The 25,316-nt window shown below is 40.0% G+C and overlaps 1 protein-coding gene across 13 annotated transcripts in view; it reads left to right on the top strand.

The window, feature by feature from the left end:
- LOC139759442 (uncharacterized) overlaps positions 1-25,316 on the top strand; it is a 227,895-nt gene that overhangs the window by 137,001 nt on the left and 65,578 nt on the right. For 12 of the 13 annotated variants that reach the window (XR_011715054.1, XR_011715055.1, XR_011715051.1 and 9 more), the window contains 6 exons: positions 1,436-1,606; positions 3,480-3,609; positions 12,428-12,572; positions 14,030-14,135; positions 14,359-14,465; positions 18,538-18,627. Coding sequence is in view for 8 of the 13 variants with exons in the window: in XM_071681557.1 (XP_071537658.1) it covers positions 1,436-1,606; positions 3,480-3,609; positions 12,428-12,572; positions 14,030-14,135; positions 14,359-14,465; positions 18,538-18,627 (749 nt within the window). In the remaining 5 variants the exon portion in view is untranslated. Of the gene's footprint in view, positions 1-1,435; positions 1,607-3,479; positions 3,610-12,427; positions 12,573-14,029; positions 14,136-14,358; positions 14,466-18,537; positions 20,393-25,316 lie in introns of those variants that run through there. The other variant, XM_071681560.1, reaches the window with a different exon arrangement.

The raw sequence follows: 25,316 nt of genomic DNA, 5'->3' as shown, positions 1-25,316 counted from the left end.
CAAAAATGAGGAAAATTGGAAGGAATGTGTTCTCCATTAAGTGGCGTAATTTTTTGAGGCAGTCCTAAAAATAAAAGGCCAAAGTGATTACAGAATATAAAATAGATTATTTAGGAAATGGGAGACAAGATATATTGAAGCTGTCTCTACATTGTTTCTGTATGTGCTTTCGCACATTTGGCAATCTTTTTTATAAAAAAAAGTCCTAATTTTTACATGGTTTGTTTCTATTGGTAAACCATCTTTGAACATTATATTAATCACATTCGGTATATCATACAAATTGTGAAATACCACTAAACAAGTTTCTTAAAAATACTTATTCCAAAAACTATATACCCGATGTCAGGTTTCATATTGCAGAATAGACTGACTGTGGACATTGTAAAGTTAGACAGCATACATAAATTCAAGAGATTGAAGGATAGGGGAGGATATTCGAGAAATGGGGCTCTGCAAGTGTAAAACTCCTTCCTTGAACAGTGCAAACAATATGTAGTTACAAATCGCAGCATGCAAGCGGATTTGGTGGTTTCAAGTATATTAGGATATTCCCTAATGTTACAATAGAAGGAGACATTTTATGGTATAGTGGTTACAGATGTTTATTCAGATGTATCTTAACTATGCAGCAAAAGGATTAATGTTTTGCCTTTCTACATGCATCCTTATGCTCACATATCAGTGCTGTGACCTTTTGTTGTTAATACTCTGACTGTTCATATTAGCTGGGACAGCTTATTGTATTGTAAAACTGTCTGGCAAGAAGAAAAATATCAACAGTAAGGACAAGAGTGAAACTTAGATACATGGCTGTAATCGTGTACAAGGCTGAAATTTTGTTTAACTGAGATCTGTAACACTTATGAGGGATAAGTAGGGTTTGCTGAAATGGTTCCAGCATATGGAACTGAGAGAGTATGTGTTTCAGAAGTGAATGAACCAAGGAGAAGGGGGAATCTACGGATGAGATGGAATGGAGGAGGATAAGAAGCATCCATTTGACAAAAATAATTGGAGGATTTAGAGGTGGTGACATGCTATTAGTGCTAAACTAAGGCACATGAATCAATCGAGGCAAACCTTGATGTCTGTGGGCCTTAGATGTGGATGATGGGCTCAGATTTTAGTACATTATTTATGTGAGCTAAAGTTTAGATATAAACAAGGGCTACTTTGTTATGGTATGTAGAAAGAAAAGTCTCACGCAAGAGTTTGTTTTAATAAATCACATTAATGTACACAGATTATTGTAACTTATTATGCAAAGAATTTGTATGTATGACTTGGAAGGTATGGAAAAGGACTTTCATTGATGTACACATATTATTGTAACTTATTATGCAAAGAATTTGTATGTATGACTTGGAAGGTATGGAAAAGGACTTTCATTGTTGTAGATTTAGTTTTAATTTTAATTTTTTTTTCTTTGCAGAAAGACAACAATTACCGTCCCTATGGCCTAGAACAGGTTCGGCATATTTCATATCAACTGTGCTATGCTGTCAAGTTCCTCCATGATAACAAACTCACTCATACCGATCTCAAACCAGAGAACATCCTTTTTGTAGACTCTGATTATAATTTAACATACGACCCAAAAAAGGTGAGTTTGTATAAATTTTTATTTTATTAATAATTAATTGTTATTATGCTATTTCCAAATCTAGTCCAGTTTTATACTTTACGTGGTACAGATTTACACCAAATATATTTCATAAAGTGTGCTGTATACTCCTGTATTTATCAAGTCTTGGATATATTTTTGCTTTACCCCATGTTATGTTTTACCCCATGATTTTATTATGACTTATGATGTGAAGTGAGTCAAAGCCTTAATCGTTCTATGATTTTGAGACTTTCATGTAATTTTCTGTTCCACACACCTTTAATATTAGAACCCTGCCAACCTTTTTCATTCCCTAACACCTGTATACAGTGGGCAAAATAGATGCATAGTGCCTTATGAGTGCAAAATGTGTGAATGCTTTAAATTAAAGGTGGAAGGTATTAAGAATATATGGTGTGGGAGGCGACAAAGTATAAAAAAAAAAAAAAAAAAGTCAGTTGTTGTTTGCTAATGATACAGTGCTGGTGGCTGATTCGGGTGAGAAACTGCAGAAGCTGGTGACTGAGTTTGGTAAAGTTTGTGAAAGAAGAAAGCTGAGAGTAAATGTGAATAAGAGCAAGGTTATTAGGCTCAGTAGGGTGGAGGGACAAGTCAATTGGGAGGTCAGTTTGAATGGAGAAAATCTGGAGGAAGTGAGGCGTTTTAGATATCTGGGAGTGGATGTAGCAGTAGATGGAACGGAACCATGGAAGCGGAATTGAGTCACAGGGTGTGGGAAGGGGGTGAAGGTTCTGGGAGCATTGAAGAATGCATGATTATTACATGAAAGTGCACTTGGGATCTTATCTTGAAGAGCAAAAATGGGTATGTTTGAAGGAATAGTGGTTCCAACAATGTTATATGGTTGCAAGGCGTGGGCTATGGATAGGGTTGTGTGGAGGAGGATGGATGTGTTGGAAATGAGATGTTTGAGGACAATATGTGGTGTGAGGCGGTTTGATTGAGTAAGTAATGAAAGGGTAAGAAAGATTTGTAGGAATAAAAGAGTGGTTGAGAGAGCAGAAGAGGGTGTATTGAAATGGTTTGATCAATTGGAGAGAATGAGTGAGGAAAGATTGACAATGAAGATATGTGGGTCAGAGGTGGAGTGAACGAGGCGAAGTGGGAGACCAAATAGGAGGTGGAAGGATGGAGTGAAAAAGATTTTGAGCGATCGGGGCCTGAACATACAGGAGGGTGAAAGGCGTGCAAGTAATATAGTGAATTGGAATGATGTGGTATACCAGGGTCGACAGCTGTCAGTGGATTGAACCAGGGCATGTGAAGTGTCTAGGGTAAACCTTGAAAAGTTTTGTGGGCCTGGATGTGGAAAAGGAGCTGTGGTTTTGGTGCATTACACATGACTGCTAGAGACTGAGCTTGAATGAATGTGGCCATTGTGGTCTTTTCCTAGCACTACCTTGCTAACGCGGGACACCGACAGAATATACTAGATATATTTAGCAGTGGATGGAACCATGGAAGCGGAAGTGAGTCAAAGGGTGGGGGAGGGGGCGAAGGTTCTGGGAGCGTTGAAGAATGTGTGGAAGGCGAGAATGTTATCTTGGAGCAAAACTGGGTATGTTTGAAGGAATAGCGGTTCAAACAGTGTTATATGGTTGCGAGGCATGGGCTATAGATAGGGGTGTGAGGGAGGAGGGTGGATGTGTTGGAAATTGAATGTTTGAGAAAAATATGTGATGTGAGGTGGTTTAAGTAATGAAAGAGTAAGAGAGATGTGTGTTAATAAAAAGAGTGGGTCATTTGCAGTAACTAGAGGACCTTTAAACATCATTGAACCATTATATATGACTTGTATTTCCCTTCGTGCTTTTATTAGCTCTATAACTTGTTTCAATTTTGCTTTCAGAAACGTGATATCAGAACAGTTAAGAAGACAGATATTCAGCTGATTGATTTTGGCAGTGCAACGTTTGACCACGAACATCACAGTACCATAGTTTCAACAAGACATTATAGAGCGCCAGAGGTTATTTTAGGTTAGTTTTTTTATATATATATATATATATAATGAGAAGGAGACCTGTGTGAGGAAGTACCAGGAGAGACTGAGTACAGAATGGAAAAAGGTGAGAACAATGGAAGCAAGGGGAGTGGGGGAGGAATGGGATGTATTTAGGGAATCAGTGATGGATTGTGCAAAAGATGCTTGTGGCATGAGAAGAGTGGGAGGTGGGTTGATTAGAAAGGGTAGTGAGTGGTGGGATGAAGAAGTAAGAGTATTAGTGAAAGAGAAGAGAGAGGCATTTGGACGATTTTTGCAGGGAAAAAATGCAATTGAGTGGGAGATGTATAAAAGAAAGAGACAGGAGGTCAAGAGAAAGGTGCAAGAGGTGAAAAAAAGGGCAAATGAGAGTTGGGGTGAGAGACTATCAGTAAATTTTAGGGAGAATAAAAAGATGTTCTGGAAGGAGGTAAATAAAGTGCGTAAGACAAGGGAGCAAATGGGAACTTCAGTGAAGGGCGCAAATGGGGAGGTGATAACAAGTAGTGGTGATGTGAGAAGGAGATGGAGTGAGTATTTTGAAGGTTTGCTGAATGTGTTTGATGATAGAGTGGCAGATATAGGGTGTTTTGGTCGAGGTGGTGTGCAAAGTGAGAGGGTTAGGGAAAATGATTTGGTAAACAGAGAAGAGGTAGTGAAAGCTTTGCGAAAGATGAAAGCCGGCAAGGCAGCAGGTTTGGATGGTATTGCAGTGGAATTTATTAAAAAAGGGGGTGACTGTATTGTTGACTGGTTGGTAAGGTTATTTAATGTATGTATGACTCATGGTGAGGTGCCTGAGGATTGGCGGAATGCGTGCATAGTGCCATTGTACAAAGGCAAAGGGGATAAGAGTGAGTGCTCAAATTACAGAGGTATAAGTTTGTTGAGTATTCCTGGTAAATTATATGGGAGGGTATTGATTGAGAGGGTGAAGGCATGTACAGAGCATCAGATTGGGGAAGAGCAGTGTGGTTTCAGAAGTGGTAGAGGATGTGTGGATCAGGTGTTTGCTTTGAAGAATGTATGTGAGAAATACTTAGAAAAGCAAATGTATTTGTATGTAGCATTTATGGATCTGGAGAAGGCATATGATAGAGTTGATAGAGATGCTCTGTGGAAGGTATTAAGAATATATGGTGTGGGAGGAAAGTTGTTAGAAGCAGTGAAAAGTTTTTATCGAGGATGTAAGGCATGTGTACGTGTAGGAAGAGAGGAAAGTGATTGGTTCTCAGTGAATGTAGGTTTGCGGCAGGGGTGTGTGATGTCTCCATGGTTGTTTAATTTGTTTATGGATGGGGTTGTTAGGGAGGTAAATGCAAGAGTTTTGGAAAGAGGGGCAAGTATGAAGTCTGTTGGGGATGAGAGAGCATGGGAAGTGAGTCAGTTGTTGTTCGCTGATGATACAGCGCTGGTGGCTGATTCATGTGAGAAACTGCAGAAGCTGGTGACTGAGTTTGGTAAAGTGTGTGGAAGAAGAAAGTTGAGAGTAAATGTGAATAAGAGCAAGGTTATTAGGTACAGTAGGGTGGAGGGTCAAGTCAATTGGGAGGTGAGTTTGAATGGAGAAAAACTGGAGGAAGTGAAGTGTTTTAGATATCTGGGAGTGGATCTGGCAGCGGATGGAACCATGGAAGCGGAAGTGGATCATAGGGTGGGGGAGGGGGCGAAAATTCTGGGGGCCTTGAAGAATGTGTGGAAGTCAAGAACATTATCTCGGAAAGCAAAAATGGGTATGTTTGAAGGAATAGTGGTTCCAACAATGTTGTATGGTTGCGAGGCGTGGGCTATGGATAGAGTTGTGCGCAGGAGGATGGATGTGCTGGAAATGAGATGTTTGAGGACAATGTGTGGTGTGAGGTGGTTTGATCGAGTGAGTAACGTAAGGGTAAGAGAGATGTGTGGAAATAAAAAGAGCGTGGTTGAGAGAGCAGAAGAGGGTGTTTTGAAGTGGTTTGGGCACATGGAGAGAATGAGTGAGGAAAGATTGACCAAGAGGATATATGTGTCGGAGGTGGAGGGAACGAGGAGAAGAGGGAGACCAAATTGGAGGTGGAAAGATGGAGTGAAAAAGATTTTGTGTGATCGGGGCCTGAACATGCAGGAGGGTGAAAGGAGGGCAAGGAATAGAGTGAATTGGAGCGATGTGGTATACCGGGGTTGACGTGCTGTCAGTGGATTGAATCAAGGCATGTGAAGCGTCTGGGGTAAACCATGGAAAGCTGTGTAGGTATGTATATTTGCGTGTGTGGATGTATGTATATACATGTGTATGGGGGGGGTTGGGCCATTTCTTTCGTCTGTTTCCTTGCGCTACCTCGCAAACGCGGGAGACAGCGACAAAGTATAAAAAAAAAAAAAAAAAAAAATATATATATATATAATGAGGATAGGGGGCATGGAAACCTTGGAGCCGAGTCAGTTGTTTGCTGATGACAAGGCACTGATAGCAGATACAGGTGAGAAACAGCAAAAGCTAGTGTCTGTATTTGGGAGACTGTTTGAAAAGAGAAAGTTGAATTAAAGCAAGGCTATTAGGGTTAGCAGTGGAAAGTGACTGGTTAACTGGAGTGCAAGTGTGAAGGGAGAGAACCTGGGGGAGGTGGGATGTTTTAGATACCTGGTAATAGATGGCAGCAAATGATGGAACCATGGAAACTGAAATGACCAGTAGGAGAGTAAAGGTCCCCATTGTATTTAGGAGTGGACTCTCAATGCTTTGTTGCTATGTCACAGAAAGTCCAGGTAGGAACCTTGGATAAACTGCCATCAGCAGCCCCACCAGTAACTGACAAGTTCAGTCTGTGTTTGAAGCCACTCAGCATGTGGAAAAATGTCATTCTTAGGAAGAGCAAAGATGGGTATGTTTTTTGGTATATTAGTTCCAACATTTTCTGTGGATGTGAGGCATGGGTCCTAAATAAGTGAGTACAGAAGAGGGTGGATGTGTTAGAAATTATATGTTTGAGATTATGCACTGTGTGGAGCGTTGGTTGTATAAGAAATTATAGGGTAAGAGAAGTATTTATGAATATCGAAAGATGGTGTGCTGAAGTGGTTTGGACATATGGAGGGGGTGATAAGAGTGTATAATTGTTTGAAGTAGGGGGAACAAGGAAAAGGAGGAAACCAAGGAGGATGTGAAATAATACAATGAAAGGCACATAGTGTTCAGGGCCTGAACATGTAGGGGGTGTGAGGCATGTAGGGGGAACAAGGAAAAGGAGGAAACCAAGGAGGATGTGAAATAATACAATGAAAGGCACATAGTGTTCAGGGCCTGAACATGTAGGGGGTGTGAGGCATGCAGGAAATAGAGCGAATTAGAGCAGTATGGTATACAGGGGACGACGTGTTGTCAAATGGCTGAACCAGGGCACATGAAGTAGTCGGGAAACCACTGTAAGGTCTGTGTGGCCTAGTTCTGGATTGCAGGACTCTGACTTCTGTGCATTATACATAGCTTTACTGGATATTAGCAAATGAGGCAATTTTTTTGTATGTTCCTGACACAGCCCTGCTAACATAGGAAACTGCAAAGGTACAAAGAAAGGAGAATGTAAATTTTTATTCATACTTATATTAGGTTATAATTATCCTTGCGGATACGGGAAAAAGAATACTCATGTATTCCCTGTATGTCGTAGAGAGTGACTTAAAGGGAAGGAAGCGGGGGCTGGAAATCCTCCCCTCCCATATTTCTTTTCCAAAAGATGTAGCAGAGAAGGGGCCCAAGTGAGGATATTCCCTTTAAGGCTCAGTCCACTGTTCTTAATGCTACCTCAGTAATGCAGGAAATGGTAGATATGTATTAAAAAAATTATCTAAGGGCTAATTTTTATGAAATAATACTGGAGTTACCCAGGACCGTTTTCTAAAGGCTCATGCAGCCCAAGGCTGCACTACCTCCCATTGCCATTGAAGGGAAATATAGACCCCTTTGGAGTGTGAAGTTCTCTGACGAGATTGTACTCCCAATATTATAACTTCACCAAAGGCAGAGTTTAGTAAAAATGAATATATATATATCCCTATCCATGACCAGGCCTTAGAGACCTTTCCATGGTTTACCTTGGACACTTTACATGCCTTGGTTTAGTCCATTGACAGCACGTTGACCACAATGTACCACATTGCTCCAATTCACTTTATCCCTTGCAGGCCTTTTCACCCTCCATGTCCAGGCCCCAATAGCTCAAGATTTATTGCACTCCATCCTTCCATCTCATTTGGTTTCTTCATTCTCCTTTTACCCTCCACTTTTGACGCATTAGACTCTTTTTCAACCTTTCCTCACTCATCCTTTCCATATGTTCAAACATTTCAGCACACCCTCTTCAGCTCTCTCAACCACACACTTTTTATTATTACATATCTCTCTTACCTTTTCATTACTTACTCAATCAAATCACCTCACACCACATATTGTCCTCAAGTATTTCATTTCCAACACATCAGCCTTCCTCCACACAGTCTTTATCTATAGCCCATGCTTTGCATGCATATAATATTGATGGGACTGTTGTTCCTTCAAACATACTCATTTTTGTCCTCCCAGATAACATTCTCCCTTTCCACATATTCGTCAACACTCCCAGAACCTTCTCCCCAACCCACCCTGTTATTTACTTTCACTTCCATGGTTCCATGCACTGCATGTCCTCTACCAGAAATCTAAAACACAACTTCCCCCGGTTTTTCTCCAGTCAGACTTACACCCCAATTAACCTGTCCCTGAACCCTGCTTATTCACACTTACTCTCAAGTTTCTCCTTTCGCCCTCTTCCAAATTTAGTCACTAATTTCTGCAGTTTCTCACTTAGATCTGCCACCAGTGCCATATCATCAGGAAACAATAACCGACCACTTCTCTGGCCCTTCATCCCTCACAGACTTTACCCTCACTTTTCTCCCCAAAGCTCTCGCATTTATCTCCCTCACCACCCCATCCTTAAACAGACTAAACAACCATGGTGACATACACACCCCACACACCCAAGTCACAGACCAACTTTCACTTGGAACCATTCTCTCTGCTCTCTTCCTACTTGTGCACAAGCCTTATGCCCTTGATAAAAACTTTCTGCTTCTAGCATCTTTCCTCCCTCACCATATATTCTTAAGACCTCCCACAAAAGCATCTCTATCAACCCTATCATATACCTTCTCCAAATCCATAAATCCCACATACAAATCCATTTGTTTTTCAAAGTATTTCTCTCATTCTTTAAAGCAAACACCTGACCACTCTGCTCCTGGGGCTTCTAGAAGTTACACTGCAAGTGAAATGTCACCTTTGGTGAAGCTTTATCATTGGGAATATAGTTTCTTTAAAGGAACTTTTCATTCTAGAGGAATCTACATTTTCCTGCTACTGGATGTAGTGCAGCATTGGGCTTCAGGATTGTAGAAAAGTCTTTGCTAACACCAAGGAAATAATGAGGAAACAGAAGAAGGAGTTAAGGGGGGTTGCTCATCATCCTCGAAAGCTCAGTTTGGGGCATCTGAATGTGTGTGGATGTACCCATGATGAGAAGAAAGGAGAGATAGGCAGTATGTTTGAGAAAAGAAACCTGGATGTTTTGGTTCCGAGTGAAATGATGCTCAAGGGTAAAGGGAAAAAATGGTTTGGAAAAGTCTTAGGAGTAAAGTCAGGGGTTGGTGAGAAGACAAGAGCTAAGGAAGGTATAGCACTATTCCTTAAGTAGTTGTTGGAGTGTGTGATAGAGTATAAGGAAGTAAATTCTAGATTGATGCGGATAAAACTGAAAGTGGATGGAGAGAGATGGGTGATTATTAGTGCTTATGCACCTGGTCATGAGAAGTAAGATCTTGAGAGGCAAGTGTTTTGGGAGCAGCAGAGTGAGTGTGTCAGTGATGGGTGATTTAAATGTGAAGGTGAGTAATGTAGTAGAGGGTGTGATTGGCATACATGGGGTATTCAGTATTGTGAATGGAAATGGCGAAGAGCTTGTGGATTTGTGTGCTGAGAAAAGGACTGGTTGGGAATACCTGGTTTAAAAAGAGAGATATACATAAGTATACATTGGTGAGTAGGAGAGATAGATGGTCAAAGGGCATTATTAGATTACATGTTAATTGATAGGCTTGTAAAAGAGACTTTTTTTGGATGTTAATGTGCTGAGAGGGCAGCCTGGTGGGATGGCTGATCATTATCTTGTGGAGGTGAAGGTGAAGATTTGTAGAGGTTTTCCAAAAAGGAGAGAATGTTAGGGAGAAGAGAGTGTTGAGTGTGAGCTTTGAAAGGAGGCTTGTGTGAAGAATTACTTGGAGAGATTTGAGTTTAGAATGGCAGAAGGTGAGAGCAAATGACAATAGGGGAGTGAGTGAGGAATGGGATGTATTTAGGGAAGCAGTGATGGCATATGCAAGAGATGCATGTGGCATAAGAAAGGTGGGAGGTGGTGAGCAGATTAGAAAGGGTAGTGAGTGGTAGGACGATGAAGTAAAGATGTTTGTGAAAGAGAAAAGAGAGGCATTTGGATGATACTTGCAAAGAAATGCAAAAGGTCAAGAGGAAGGTGCAAAGGTTGAAAAAGAAGGCAAATGAAACTTTGGGTGAGAGAGTATCATTAAACTTCAGGGAGAATAAAAAGATGTTTTGGAAGGTGGTAAATAATGTGCGTAAGACAAGAGAACCATTGGGAACATCAGTGAAGAGGGCAAAGGGTTAAGTGATAACAGGTAGTGATAAGTGATGAGGAGATGGGGTGGATATTTTGAAGGTTTATTGAATGTGTATGATGATAGTGTGGCAGTTGTAGGGTGTTTTGGTTAGGGTGGTGTGCAAAGTGAGAGTCAGGGAGAATGATTTAGTGAAGAGAGAAGAGGTGGTGAAAGCCTTGCAGAAGATGATTATCATCCAGCAAGGCAGTGGGTTTGGATGGTATTGCAGTTCACTTAATAAGAAAGGGGGTGACTGTATTGTTGACTGGTTGGTAAGGATATTTAATGTATGTTTGGATCACCATGAGGTGCCTGAGGATTAGCAGAATGAATGTATGGTACCATTGTACAAACGCAAAGGGGAAAGGGGAGTGTTCAAACTACAGAGGCATAAGTTTGTCAAGTATTCCTGGAAAATTTTATGGGAGGGTATTGATTGAGAGGGTGAAGTCATGTACAGAGCATAAGATTAGGGAGAGCAGTTTGGTTTCAGGAATGGTAGCAGATGTGTGGATCAGATGTTTGCTTTGAAGAACGTGTGTTAGAAATACTTAGAAAAACAGATGGATGTGTGTGGAATTTATGGATCTGGAGAAGGCATATGGTAGGGTTGATAGAAATGCTTTTTGGAAGGTCCTAGGAATATATGATGTGGAAGGTAAGCTGCCAGAAGCAGTGAAGTTTTTATCGAAGGGTGTATGAGTAGTGGTCGGTCTGAAGGTAGAGGTGTGTGAAGTTCCCATGGTTGTTTAATTTCTTTATGGGTGGGGTGGTTACTGAGTTAAATGCAAGAGTTTTGGAAAGATGGTTAAGTGTGCTGTCTGTTGGAGATGAGAGGGCCTGGGAAGTGAGTCAGTTGTCATTCACCGATAATACAGCACTGGTGACTGATTCGAGTGAGAAACTGCAGAAGTTGGTGACTGATTTTGGAAAAAATGTGTGAAAGGAGAAAGTTAAAGAAAATGTGAATAAGAGTAAGGTTATTAGGTTCAGTAGGGTTGAGGGATGAGTTAGTTGGGATGTGAGAGTTTGAATGGAGAAAAATTGGAGTAAGTGGTGCTATAGACATCTAGAAGTGGACTTACCAGCAAAAGGAAGTGGAAGTGAGTCATAGGTTGGGGGAGAGGGTGAAGGTTGTGTGAGCGATGAAGAAAGTTTAGAAAGAGAGGACGTTATCCTGGAGAGCAAAAATGAGATGTTTGAAGGAATAGTAGTTTCAACAATAATGTATGGTTGTGAGGCATGGGCCATAGGTGGGGCTGTATGGAGGAAGGTAGATGCATTGGAAATGAAATGTTTGAGGACTATATATGGTGTGAGGTGGTTTGATCGAGTAAGTAATGAATGGGCAAGAGACGTGGGGTAATATAAAGTGTAGTTAAGAGAACAGAAGAGGATGTTTTGAAATGGTTTGGACATAAAGAGAGAATGAGTGAGGAAAGGTTTACAAAGAGGATGATATGTCAAAAGTGGAGGGAACAAGGAGAAGCAGGATATCAAATTGGAGGTCGAAGGATGTAGTGGAAAAGATTTTGAGTGATTTAGGCCTGAACATGCAGGATGGTGAGAGGCTTGCAAGGAATAGAGTGAATTGGAACGATGTGGTATACTGGGGTCGACGTGCTGTCAGTGGACTGAACCTAGGGCATGTGAAACTTCTGGGTTAAACCATGGAAAGATCTGTGGGGCCTGGATGGGGAGCTGTGGTTTCAGTGCATTACACATGATAGCTGGAGACTGAGTGGCCTTATTGTCTGTTTCCCCCATACATGTTGCCATTTCTCAAGGTAGTGAAGTAGTGCCAAGAACAAATGAATAAATGCCCTTTTCCACTGACATCCACTCTCAAGCTGTCATGTATAATGCACCAAAACAAGAACTTCTGTGTACAACCAGACCCCACAAACTTTCTGTGATTTCTATCACTCTTTTTGTCCTGGTTCAGTTCATTATACAGATTTATCCAGAAGTTAGTTTTATTACTATTTAATAATTACTAGTCTTCTTCATTGTCACCATGCAAAGATCATCATGTATAATGGACAGGTTTTGAAGACCCTCTTGAACATTATGTTTTAAATGAGCTGTTTCTTTGAAATAGTTTTGATGAAAGATGTGTTTTTCAGAATTGGGATGGCAACAACCATGTGACGTATGGTCCATTGGCTGTATAATGTTTGAGTTATACCTGGGTATCACATTATTCCAAACACATGATAACCGGGAGCACTTGGCTATGATGGAACGAATCCTTGGACCCATTCCTTACAGGTCAGTTGTTCTTTTAGATATTTTGCTAATATTGCTGTAATGAATCATGCTGTCTGTGAAATTTATCTTGGAGTCATTCTTAACAAATGTCATTTAGGTTTGTGTGAATTGTATTCAGTGCCCTCAATTTTTTTTTTATCAGAACCCTATGTCATGGATAAACTCATTGCTGTATAGTCCCTTATATAAATGAAAAATGTTTACTAATTCTGAGACATTATTTCAAGTATGATGGACTCTTCAATTTGGTTGTAGAACTTCCCAGAACTCGTGAAATCCCTTGTTTAAATAATGTACATAGGTGGATATTGTTCATGAGGGAGAACCCTCGTTTCAGTGTGCTGAATTTGAATTTATATTGTATAGTATACATCAGTAATTTTGATTTATGCTTCAAAATGTAACTAAACTGATAAAAGAAAATTTTAGCAACTAACACAGTAAGTATATAATTGGAGACTTAATTCTTCACAAATGTGGTTTTCAAATAGTGGTAAGGTAAAGCTGAGCTACCAGTATTCATTTTTTCCTGGTCGGTGTATATGACAATTGATTAATTATTATTTTGCATTCAGTATGTGAAAGGTACTTGATTACTCAGTTATAATGTACAAGCTGTACCCTATGTATTACCTATGCCACTTATGACCATCCGTACATACAATCAGAAAAAATAAAATAAAAATGATGAAATATAGAAAGAATCTTAAATAAAAGGTAAAAAGTAATTACAAAATCATATAATAAAGCTGGTCAATAGAAAAAACAAGATAATCATGATAGAAATTGAGTAGGATAGAAGAATGCTGTACAGGCATAAAATTTTACATGCCATTTTGACATAAGTCCGACTTACGTCCATTTCCTGATCCAACTGGTCGGTCAGAATGGAACTCGGGTGTATGCTGGGGAGGGCATATATTCTAATATTGACAGAATGTAGGGAAAACAAATGGATCGAGTAAGTTTGCTTCAGTCATGCACCCGTATTTTCTTTTAGAAGTGTAGATTATTAGTTAATTTATGCCAGGGAGTTCATTTCTTTACAATAACTTTTTAGTATGTATGTACAGATGCCTCTCTTCTCTCTTTCACTAAAAACTTTACATCTTCATCCCACCACTCACTATACTTTCTAATCTGCCCACCTCCCACCTTTCTCATGCCACATGCATATCTTGCACATGCCATCACTGCTTCCCAAAATACATTCCATTCTTCACCCACTCCCCTCACATCATTTGCTCTCACCTTTTGCCATTCTACACTCAATCTTTCCTGGTACTTCCTCAAGCAATTAGGTATAAACAAAAAATATTTTAGGCAACTTGTGGCTGGATATTAGGCAGTGCCAGTGCCTCTTGTTGATGACTTTATCATAATGTAGATGAAAAATAGAATTATTAATTTCATCCCCTTACCAGATTTTCTTATGAAATGCTCCTCTACCTTTACAGGATGGGCAGGAAGACACGGACCAAATATTTCTATCACGGCAAATTAGACTGGGACGAGAAGAGCTCGGCAGGCAGATATGTTCGGGAAAATTGTAAACCTTTAAGGGTAAGTTAGTAAAAGCTATGACCTATTGAAATAAACGATTATACTTTGATAATCATTTGTAATAAGTCAGCATTAGCTCTTATCACTTTCTCTTTGTGTTGTATGTGCATGTTTGTGAGTGAATGAGAGTGAGAGCAAGAATATATATGCTTGTGTATGTTTATGTAAATGTGGGTGAACTTCTTTGTTGTTAACATTATTAATTGTTCTTATGCCTCCGTAGAGTTATCAGTTAAGTTCAGATGAGGACCACCGGCTACTATTCGACGTTATATCTAAGATGTTAGAGTATGAACCAGGACAGCGGATCAGCCTGACTGAAGCACTTAGGTAAGACTGTGTTTCCTTTCTGGTGTTACTATATTCAGTGTTCCATATTTTCATTGGTTAACTATCAAGCCTGTCTCTCTCTTTCTCCATGGCAATATTTTTTTATTTTTCCCCTTGTATATTTTAATAGATGTAATGAATGGAATCTTGCTCATTGTTTACTTAAGTAGTGTTAAAGTATGTATATTTATGTATACAAGTATATTGATATATTTATTTCTGTTTGCCGTTTCCCATAGTAGCAAGGTAGTGTTAGGAATAGACAAATGGCCTCATTCACTCTTTCCCACTCTTTAAATGTCATATATAATGCACCAAAACCACAACTCTGTATCCACAACCAGACTCCACAGACCTTTCCGTGGTTTCCCATGACCACTTCATTAACAGCACGTTGTCTCCTACATACCACATCTCTCCGGTTCACTTGTCCCATTGACACCTTGCCCCTTCCTGTATATGTAGGCACCATACACTCAAAGCTTTTCCCCTCCACCTTAAATTCAGTCCTTACCTCAAAGCTTTCCCCCTCCACCTTAACTTCAGTCCTTCCCTTTTTGTCCCCTCCACTTCTGTCATTCTCTCTATGCCAACCTCTCCTCAGTCACTGTCTTCTTATGTCCAAACCATTTCAGTCCCACTTCAGCTTTCTCAACCATACTCATCTTACTTGATCAACTTTTCGCATGCCATTTCATTTCCACCACGTTCATCCTCTTCTGTACTTTTTCTCTTGGTGAGGGGCCTAAGGATTGGTAAAATACCTGTATATATTGCCATTGTTTAATAGCAAAAGGAACAAAAGAGAATGTTTAATTTACTGCGATTTAAGTTTGTTGAGTGTGCATGGCAAGTTGTATTGGAGGGTGGTGGCATGCATAGAGTTTCAGTTTAGGGAGGAGTAATGTGGCGTCAAGAGTGGTAGAGGATGTGTGGATTGGATGCTTGCTTTGAAGAATATATGTTTAAAATAGAGAAACAGGACTTGTGTGTATCATTTATGAATATGGAGAAGGGTTTGATAGGATTGCTAAAGATGCTTTTAAGGTGCCATGAATATATGTTGTGGGAAGAAAAGCTCTTTGAAGCAGGAAAGAGTCTGTCAAGAGAGTATGGAATGTATGTAAGTTAGGAACAGAGGAAGGATGGATTATATCAGGTGAAGATGAGCCTGTGGCAGGGGTGTGTTTTAATCATGGCTGTATTATTTATCTATGGATGGGATGGTGGAGTTGAATGCAGTGATCATGGAGAAAGGATGGGATGGGAGGCTTGGGAGACAGGTTGGTTGTTGTTTGCAGACGATACTTGTGTCAGGTTTGAGTGAGAAATTGTGGAGGCTGTTGTCTTGGTTTGCAAGAGTTTACAAAAGAACATTGAGAGTGAATGTGAATGAAAGCAAGGTTATTAGGTTTAGCACCAAAAAGGGGGAAGGTTATATGGAGTAAGTAGAATGTTATAGATACTTAGGAATGGATATGGCTGCAGTTGGAAGCATGGGAGTTGAAATGACCCACAGATTGGGTAAGGGGAAAAAGGTTCAGGGTAATTTGAGGAATGTTTGGAGAGGTCACTTTCTTTAAGGATAAAGATGGGTTTGTTTGATAGTAAAGTATTCCTGTTAGTTCTGTATGCATACAAGATGCCTTAGACAAGCATGTAGTGGGTGGATGTATTGGATAGTAAATCTCTGAAGACAAAATTTAGTGTGATGAGGGTAGATTGAATACGAAATAAGGTAAGAGAGAGAGGAATGGTAAAAAGAGTGTGTGTGAGAGCTAAATAGAGTGTACTGAAATTGTGTAGACATTTGGGGAGGATGACTAAGAGGGCATGCATGTCAGAAGTGGAAGGAGCAAGGCAAGGGGAAAACCTAGTTGGAGGTGGAAGGATGGAGTGAACTCTGCTCCATGCATCTACAACCAAGCCCCACCTACTATTCAGTGATTTCCCCTGACCACTACATTTGCCTTCATTCAGCACATTGTGCCTTGGTCCAATTTGCTCTTTCCCTTGCATGTCACAGCCTCTTACACCTTCAAAGTCCCCATCCTTCCATCTCCTTGGTTTTCCCATTTACCTTGTTCCCACCACTCTTTGACATGTTTACCGTGTAATCATGTCCTCAGTCTTCTTTTCCATCTATCAGAATCATTAAAGCACACACTCTTCTCTCTGTCACCCGTTAATACGACACACCTGTTTTATCCTTTCATTTCTTATTCAGTCAAATTTCCTCATGCCACATATTATCCTCAGACATTTAATTTCAAACACACCCACCCTCTTTACTTTATGCCAAAGGCTCACGCCTTTCATCCATACAACACTGACAAGACTTCTTTATCATCAAACATACCTATCAGTTCCCTTATAGGTGGTGCATTTATTTATTCTGATTATTGTGCTTTTTTATGAGAATGGTTGACATTGGGATGTGCAGAAATGAAGCTGAATTTTAGCGCATAAAGATGCAGCTGTGATTTGACAAAAGGAAGTCGTTTTAGTGTAAGCAAAAGGCAACCCTCTTAGTTTAAGTGGTAAATTCATCAAATATGATAAGGAAAGGACAGAGGATCCCTGCCAGCACTGCAGAGAGGGCAGGAGGGTTAGATCTTAATATCAGACTGAAATTAATTGTTCAGATATTGATGGATTAATAGTTAATGGTAAAGAGCTGAAATTCATGGATAGTATAAGGGAAAAGCATCAGGTAATCTTGGAGTTAAGGAAATAAAGCCTATTTAAGATCTCACCTTGTGTCTCCAAAGGAATACATGATAATGAGGGATAGAGATTGCAAAGGAGTGGTTTGATTGGCCTTCTGAATATAAGATAGCCTCAAATTTTAAGAAATATTGGTCAGATAATATGCAATGGGAACAAGTGCAAAGTAGTAGTGATATATAACCTAAAAAAAAATTGATAATCCAGAATGAATATTCAATGATAATAGTGATGGAAGAATCAGGATGGTTCATGAAGCTGTAAAACACTAACATTTCTGAGACTGGTAAAGTACATGTAATGTGGGATTTCAGTTATGAAGAGACTGGGAGAATATGGATTCTCGAAATATGGAGTCATGGACACACAAGTGTTTCGAGTTTACGCTGGAAAATTTCCTATACCAAGTTGCCCATGAGCACACAAAGATGAGAAATACTGATACACCATCACTGCTAGATCTTACCTTCACACATTAACTCTAGCATGGATATTCAGATTATTTTATGTGATAAACCAGTTGGGAAAATTGGTCATGTTATGCTAAAGTTGTAAATGACGAGATTAAAAGAGCAAATGCAAGAGAAAACATAAACAGGAGATTCAAGCTTTCCCTATGCAACTTAGGAACAGAAAAAAACAGAAATGGTGAAATATGAACTAAATAATTGAAAGTAAAAGGAAACTGTAGAACCATATAATAGAGCTTTTTAATAAAAATGAGATAATCATGATAGAAATTGAGTAGGATAAAAGAATGCTGTATAGGTATCCAAATTATATATGCTTTGCTGATTAATGTCCACTTTAAGATCTGACCAGTCTGTCAGAACGAAACTCGGATGTATATCAGGGAGGGTGTGTATAATTGTCGAAATTACACAATGCCATATCAATTTGCTTTATTGTTTGCATACTAGGATGGCTGAGAAGTAATGTGTGAAAACAGTATCTGTAAGTATAAGCAGTAGGGTAGTAGAAATGAAGAATTGGGGAAAACTTAGAAAAGTACAGGGAAAAATGCAAGAAAGAAAGTAGTAATTAAAGAGTGATGCAAAGATTTTTCACTTTATGTGTAAAGTGAATAAATGTGAGGTCCTTGTTATAAATGGTCTCTGAAGCTTATGTGCGCTTGATTTTCTCCAAGGTTTGGAGTGAAAAAAAAAAAAATCAAAGGATTTTTTGCATGCAGTTAAGACCATCTCCCATGAGAAATATATACTTTGGGAATCAAGGGCAAACAATTTAACTTCTTCAGATTGTCGTTGTTTGCATTGTTTTAAATGTATGTACATCACTGCAAAAGAATACATTAGTAATAGAACTTATCTTTTTTCCTTCGCAGACATCCATTCTTCGACAAGATTCCAGTTCAACATCGGTTAGGTGACAGTGCTGTTGGTGACCTTCGCGAACGTTCACACTCCCTTTCACGGTGATGCCAGATATTCCAAGGGTCTTACAGTACTGCTGCCTAACTCATATACCTTCCCTTGTGCCCTCCCTGCCTGTCTTGGCTCATGTGCAGCCTTAGGCCAGAAAAATTAGTGAAATCATGTAGATAGTTCATATAGAGCTCAGTCTAAACCAGTCCAATGACAGAATCTCAGATTTTTCTATCAAAAAGAAAATAAGTACCAGCTTTATTGAACTACAATCCTCCATATTAAAAAATTAACATGGAAATATGAAAAGATTGATGGGCTAGTTTTATATAAAAGATGGTTGATTCTTTAAGTGAACGACTGTACAATGAACCTATGTTTAAAGGTTCTGGGGTTTAATTGTTCGTGATTTTTTTTTTTCTTAACTATCATTTTAGTCCTTTTATTCATGTTAAAGAATTTGGATCTTACGATCTGAATATGAAACAAATTCTTGAGTAGATCCACAAACAAAAGCTTGATGGCAATGGGAGGGAAGCAAGATAGTTTTAGATGAATTTATGTTATACTGTCCTTGTGCTTTAAGTTGTAATTATTTGTGAACTATCAGTTATGTTTTTAAGCTTCTATTTTGAAATGAGGCTAATACATGACCTGACAAGGCTTACATACACACACAACACACACATATACACACTTTCCCTCGTGCTTGCTCACTCACTCACTCACTCACTCAATCCTTGGAGGTAATGAGTAAATGGTTTTGAGTCGGAAAATAAACGAAGAGGGAACAGTTGTAAACCTTGAACAGTTTGCTGAGGATTATTTAACCAACACTGATGACGAGATGTGCATAAAGGAAATCTTACTAAGGTCCTCATTTGCTTTTTCTGTTGTAAACCCCACAAGGAAATGCAATGTACAGCTGACTAATGTGACCTGGTGTTTTGTGAGTTGTGTAAAATATTTTAAATTGTACATTATCTTGAACTTGCACAAAAGATTTATCATTATTGCTTGAATGATGTGGAACAAATGACTGAGACTCTTCAGTAACAAGAAGCCAATGAGCGACACTGCTGGAGAAATGGACTCTTTATTCAGTGTGAGACAGCAGCTCATAGGACTGAGTGTTGATGCCTCACTCTCTAACGCTTTGGCCTTTGGTGGAATTGATCTTACCACTCAAAACAGTAGTCACTAAGGCATGATAATAAGGTTTGGTTATTCCGTTTTACTGTTTGATATTAAACACTAAACTTGGAATAGTTTATGAAGACAATGATGACCACTGGGAAGTTCTACAGACATGTAATCAAACTATAAATGTGTACTTAATGGTGCATACACAGTCCGAACAAGTAAAAAGCCTCCTCTGTCCTTTTTATATTTTATGGTGTGGAGGTAAGTGAACATATAGAAAGTAAGCAGATGGCTGATGTGTGCTATATCTACATATTTATGTTGTAAATATTAGTTAATTGTGGAAATGTCCAGCCTCCTGCAATGTTTTATTTTGTATGTGTGTATTTAAGGATGATTTTTTTTCTTTTTTGTACTTCAAAATTTTGATACAACAAAGTTATATTACAGGATAAACATTTACCTTATAACATTTTAAGTAAAGGAAAGCATCTGCTTTACGGTAGATTGAGGGCATTTACCCGATCTAAAATCTTTACAAACCTAACCATGATGTGTATATTAAAGAGAATGATGTAATGTTTGTGAGAGAAGTTTGTTATGCAAAGGTATGACTAGTTTCATCAATGCCAAGGCTATAAAATTGTTGCTCCCAATAAATATTTTCATTTAGCTCTCTATTTTCATATCCCAGGTATAACATACATGTCATTGCAAATTGGTTTTTGTCATCATTTTGCTGCAGATATTCCTCTACCATCTTAGATAACTAAAATTTCCTAACTTGGACTAAGAATAAACCATGCTTTTAAATTCAAGCTTAAAATGATCCTTCTAAAACGCATTAATAATTACAACTATGCCTGGGGATTGGGGAAAAGAATGTTACACTCATATTTATTTATTTATTTTGCTTTGTCTCCCCCGTTTGCGAGGTAGCGCAAGGAAACAAATGAAAGAAATGGCACAACCCACCCCCATACACAATGTACACACATACACGCCCACACACGCAAATATACATACATATATAAACACACACAGACACATACATATATACCCATGCACACAATTCACACTGCCTGCCCCTATTCATTCCCATCGCCACCCCGCCACACATGGAATACCATCCCCCTCCCCCCTCATGTGTGCGAAGTAGCACTAGGAAAAGACAACAAAGGCCCCATTCGTTCACACTCAGTCTCCAGCTGTCACACAATAATGCCCGAAACCACAGCTCCCTTTCCACATCCAGGCCCCACACAACTTTCCATGGTTTACCCCAGACGCTTCACATGCCCTGATTCAATCCACTGACAGCACGTCAGCCCTGGTATACCACATCGATCCAATTCACTCTATTCCTTGCCCGCCTTTCACCCTCCTGCATGTTCAGGCCCCGATCACTCAAAATCTTTTTCACTCCATCTTTCCACCTCCAATTTGGTCTCCCACTTCTCCTCGTTCCCTCCACCTCCGACACATATATCCTCTTGGTCAATCTTTCCTCACTCATTCTCTCCATGTGCCCAAACCATTTCAAAACACCCTCTTCTGCTCTCTCAACCACGCTCTTTTTATTTCCACACATCTCTCTTACCCTTACATTACTTACTCGATCAAACCACCTCACACCACACATTGTCCTCAAACATCTCATTTCCAGCACATCCACCCTCCTGCGCACAACTCTATCCATAGCCCACGCCTCACAACCATACAACATTGTTGGAACCACTATTCCTTCAAACATACCCATTTTTGCTTTCCGAGATAATGTTCTCAACTTCCACACATTCTTCAAGGCTCCCAGGATTTTCGCCCCCTCCCCCACCCTATGATTCACTTCCGCTTCCATGGTTCCATCCACTCCCAGATATCTAAAACACTTTACTTCCTCCAGTTTTTCTCCATTCAAACTTACCTCCCAATTGACTTGACCCTCAACCCTACTGTACCTAATAACCTTGCTCTTATTCACATTTACTCTTAACTTTCTTCTTTCACACACTTTACCAAACTCAGTCACCAGCTTCTGCAGTTTCTCACATGAATCAACCACCAGCGCTGTATCATCAGCGAACACCAACTGACTCACTTCCCAAGCTCTCATCCACAACAGACTTCATACTTGCCCCTCTTTCCAAAACTCTTGCATTCACCTCCCTAACAACCCCATCCATAAACAAATTAAACAACCATGGAGACATCACACACCCCTGCCGCAAACCTACATTCACTGAGAACCAATCACTTTCCTCTCTTCCTACACGTACACATGCCTTACATCCTCGATAAAAACTTTTCACTGCTTCTAACAACTTGCCTCCCACACCATATATTCTTAATACCTTCCACAGAGCATCTCTATCAACTCTAACATATGCCCTTCTACAGATCCATAAATGCTACATACAAATCCATTTGCTTTTCTAAGTATTTCTCACATACATTCTTCAAAGCAAACATGATCCACCTGATCCACACATCCTCTACCACTTCTGAAACCACACTGCTCTTCCCCAATCTGATGCTCTGTACATGCCTTCACCCTCTCAATCAATACCCTCCCATATAATTTACCAGGAATACTCAACAAACATATACCTCTGTAATTTGAGCACTCACATAACTCACTTCTGTGTTATATGAAGTGACTAAAAGGCAAGCAAGCAGGTGCTGGAAACCTTCCCCTTGTATTTTGGTTTCTGAAAGATGGAACAGAATGGGTAACCAAGCACTGTCTGAATGTGCACAGAATTACTAAAACAAGAATGGAGTGATGGGAAGTATGTTTTGTGAGAGGAACATGTATGCTCTCGCTCTCATAAAGATTTTTGGATGTAAATATGCCAAGACAGGTAGTTGATTGATTTATACAATTCTTCATAGAGTCAAATTTGAAAGTTTGTACAGGCTTTAGGAAATGAAATTGTGTGAAGAGGGCAGTGAAAGTGTTTAGAAAAGAGGCTTGTGTGAGATGTATGGGCACATAGGGTGAGAAAATGCAAAAGGTGAAACAAAGTTATGGGAGTATGCAGTAAATACATGTGCAAATAGCATGCTGATTTATATTTATTTTATTTTGCTTTGTCGCTGTCTCCCATGTTAGCGAGGTAGCGCAAGGAAACAGACGAAAGAAAGGCCCAACCCACCCACATACACATGTATATACACACACGCAAATATACATACCTATACATCTCAATGTACACATATATATACACACAGACATATACATATATACACATGTACATAATTCATACTGTCTGCCTTTATTTGTTCCCATCGCCACCTCGCCACACATGGAATGACAACCCCCTCCCCCCTCATGTTTGTGAGGTAGCGCTAGGAAAAGACACCAAAGGCCCCATTCGTTCACACTCAGTCTCTAGCTGTCATGTAATAATGCACCGAAACTACAGCTCCCTTTCCACATCCAGGCCCCACACAACTTTCCAGACGCTTCACATGCCCTGGTTCAATCCACTGACAGCACGTCGACCCCGGTATACCACATCGTTCCAATTCACTCTATTCCTTGCACGCCTTTCACCCTCCTGCATGTTCAGGCCCCGATCACTCAGAATCTTTTTCACTCCATCTTTCCACCTCCAATTCGGTCTCCCACTTCTCGTTCCCTCCACCTCTGACACATATATCCTCTTGGTCAATCTTTCCTCGCTCATTCTCTCCATGTGACCAAACCATTTCAAAACACCCTCTTCTGCTCTCTCAACCACACTCTTTTTATTTCCACACATCTCTCTTACCCTTACATTACTTACTCGATCAAACCACCTCACACCACATATTGTCCTCAAACATCTCATTTCCAGCACATCCACCCTCCTGCGCACAACTATATCCATAGCCCACGCCTCGCAACCATACAACATTGTTGGAACCACTATTCCTTCAAACATACCCATTTTTGCTTTCCGAGATAATGTTCTCGACTTCCAAACATTCTTCAAGGCTCCCAGAATTTTCGCCCCCTCCCCCACCCTATGATTCACTTCCGCTTCCATGGTTCCATCCGCTGCCAGATCCACTCCCAGATACCTAAAACACTTTACTTCCTCCAGTTTTTCTCCATTCAAACTTACCTCCCAATTGACTTGACCCTCAACGCTACTGTACCTAATAACCTTGCTCTTATTCACATTTACTCTTAACTTTCTTCTTTCACACACTTTACCAAACTCAGTCACCAGCTTCTGCAGTTTCTTACATGAATCAGCCACCAGCGCTGTATCATCAGCGAACAACAACTGACTCACTTCCCAAGCTCTCTCATCCACAACAGACTGCATACTTGCCCCTCTTTCCAAAACTCTTGCATTCACCTCCCTAACAACCCCATCCATAAACAAATTAAACAACCATGGAGACATCACACACCCCTGCCACAAACCTACATTCACTGAGAACCAATCACTTTCCTCTCTTTCTACATGTACACATGCCTTACATCCTCGATAAAAACTTTTCACTGCTTCTAACAGCTTGCCTCCCACACCATATACTCTTAAAACCTTCCACAGAGCATCTCTATCAACTCTTATCACATGCCTTCTCCAGATCCATAAATGCTACATACAAATCCATTTGTTTTTCTAAGTATTTCTCACATACATTCTTCAAAGCAAACACCTGATCCACACATCCTCTACCACTTCTGAAACCACACTGCTCTTCCCCAATCTGATGCTCTGTACATGCCTTCACCCTCTCAACCAATACCCTCCCATATAATTTACCAGGAATACTCAACAAACTTATACCTCTGTAATTTGAGCACTCACTCTTATCCCCTTTGCCTTTGTACAATGGCACTATGCAAGCATTCTGCCAATCCTCAGGCACCTCACCATGAATCATACATACATTAAATAACCTTACCAACCAGTCAACAATACAGTCACCCCCTTTTTTAATAAATTCCACTGCAATACCATCCAAACCTGCTGCCTTGCCGGCTTTCATCTTCCGTGAAGCTTTTACTACCTCTTCTCTATTTACCAAACCATTTTCCCTAACCCTCTCACTTTGCACACCACCTCGACCAAAACACCCTATATCTGCCACTCTATCATCACACACATTCAACAAACCTTCAAAATACGCACACCATCTCCTTCTCACATCACCACTACTTGTTATCACCTCCCCATTAGCGCCCTTCACTGAAGTTCCCATTTGCTCCCTTGTCTTACGTACTTTATTTACCTCCTTCTAAAACATCTTTTTATTCTCCCTGAAATTTAATGATACTCTCTCACCCCAACTCTAATTTGCCCTCTTTTTCACCTCTTGCACCTTTCTCTTGACCTCCTGCCTCTTTCTTTTATACCTCTCCCACTCATTTGCATTTTTTCCCTGCAAAAATCGTCCAAATGCCTCTCTCTTCTCTTTCACTAATAATCTTACTTCTTCATCCCACCACTCACTACCTTTTCTAATCAACCCACCTCCCACGCTTCTCATGCCACAAGCTTCTTTTGCGCAAACCATCACTGCTTCCCTAAATACATCCCATTCCAACCCCACTCCCCTTACCTCCTTTGTTCTCACCTTTTTCCATTCTGTACTC

Source organism: Panulirus ornatus, chromosome 33, assembly GCF_036320965.1.
Source record: "Panulirus ornatus isolate Po-2019 chromosome 33, ASM3632096v1, whole genome shotgun sequence".
Taxonomy (NCBI): domain Eukaryota; kingdom Metazoa; phylum Arthropoda; class Malacostraca; order Decapoda; family Palinuridae; genus Panulirus; species Panulirus ornatus.
This window is presented reverse-complemented; position numbering and strand designations above follow the sequence as displayed.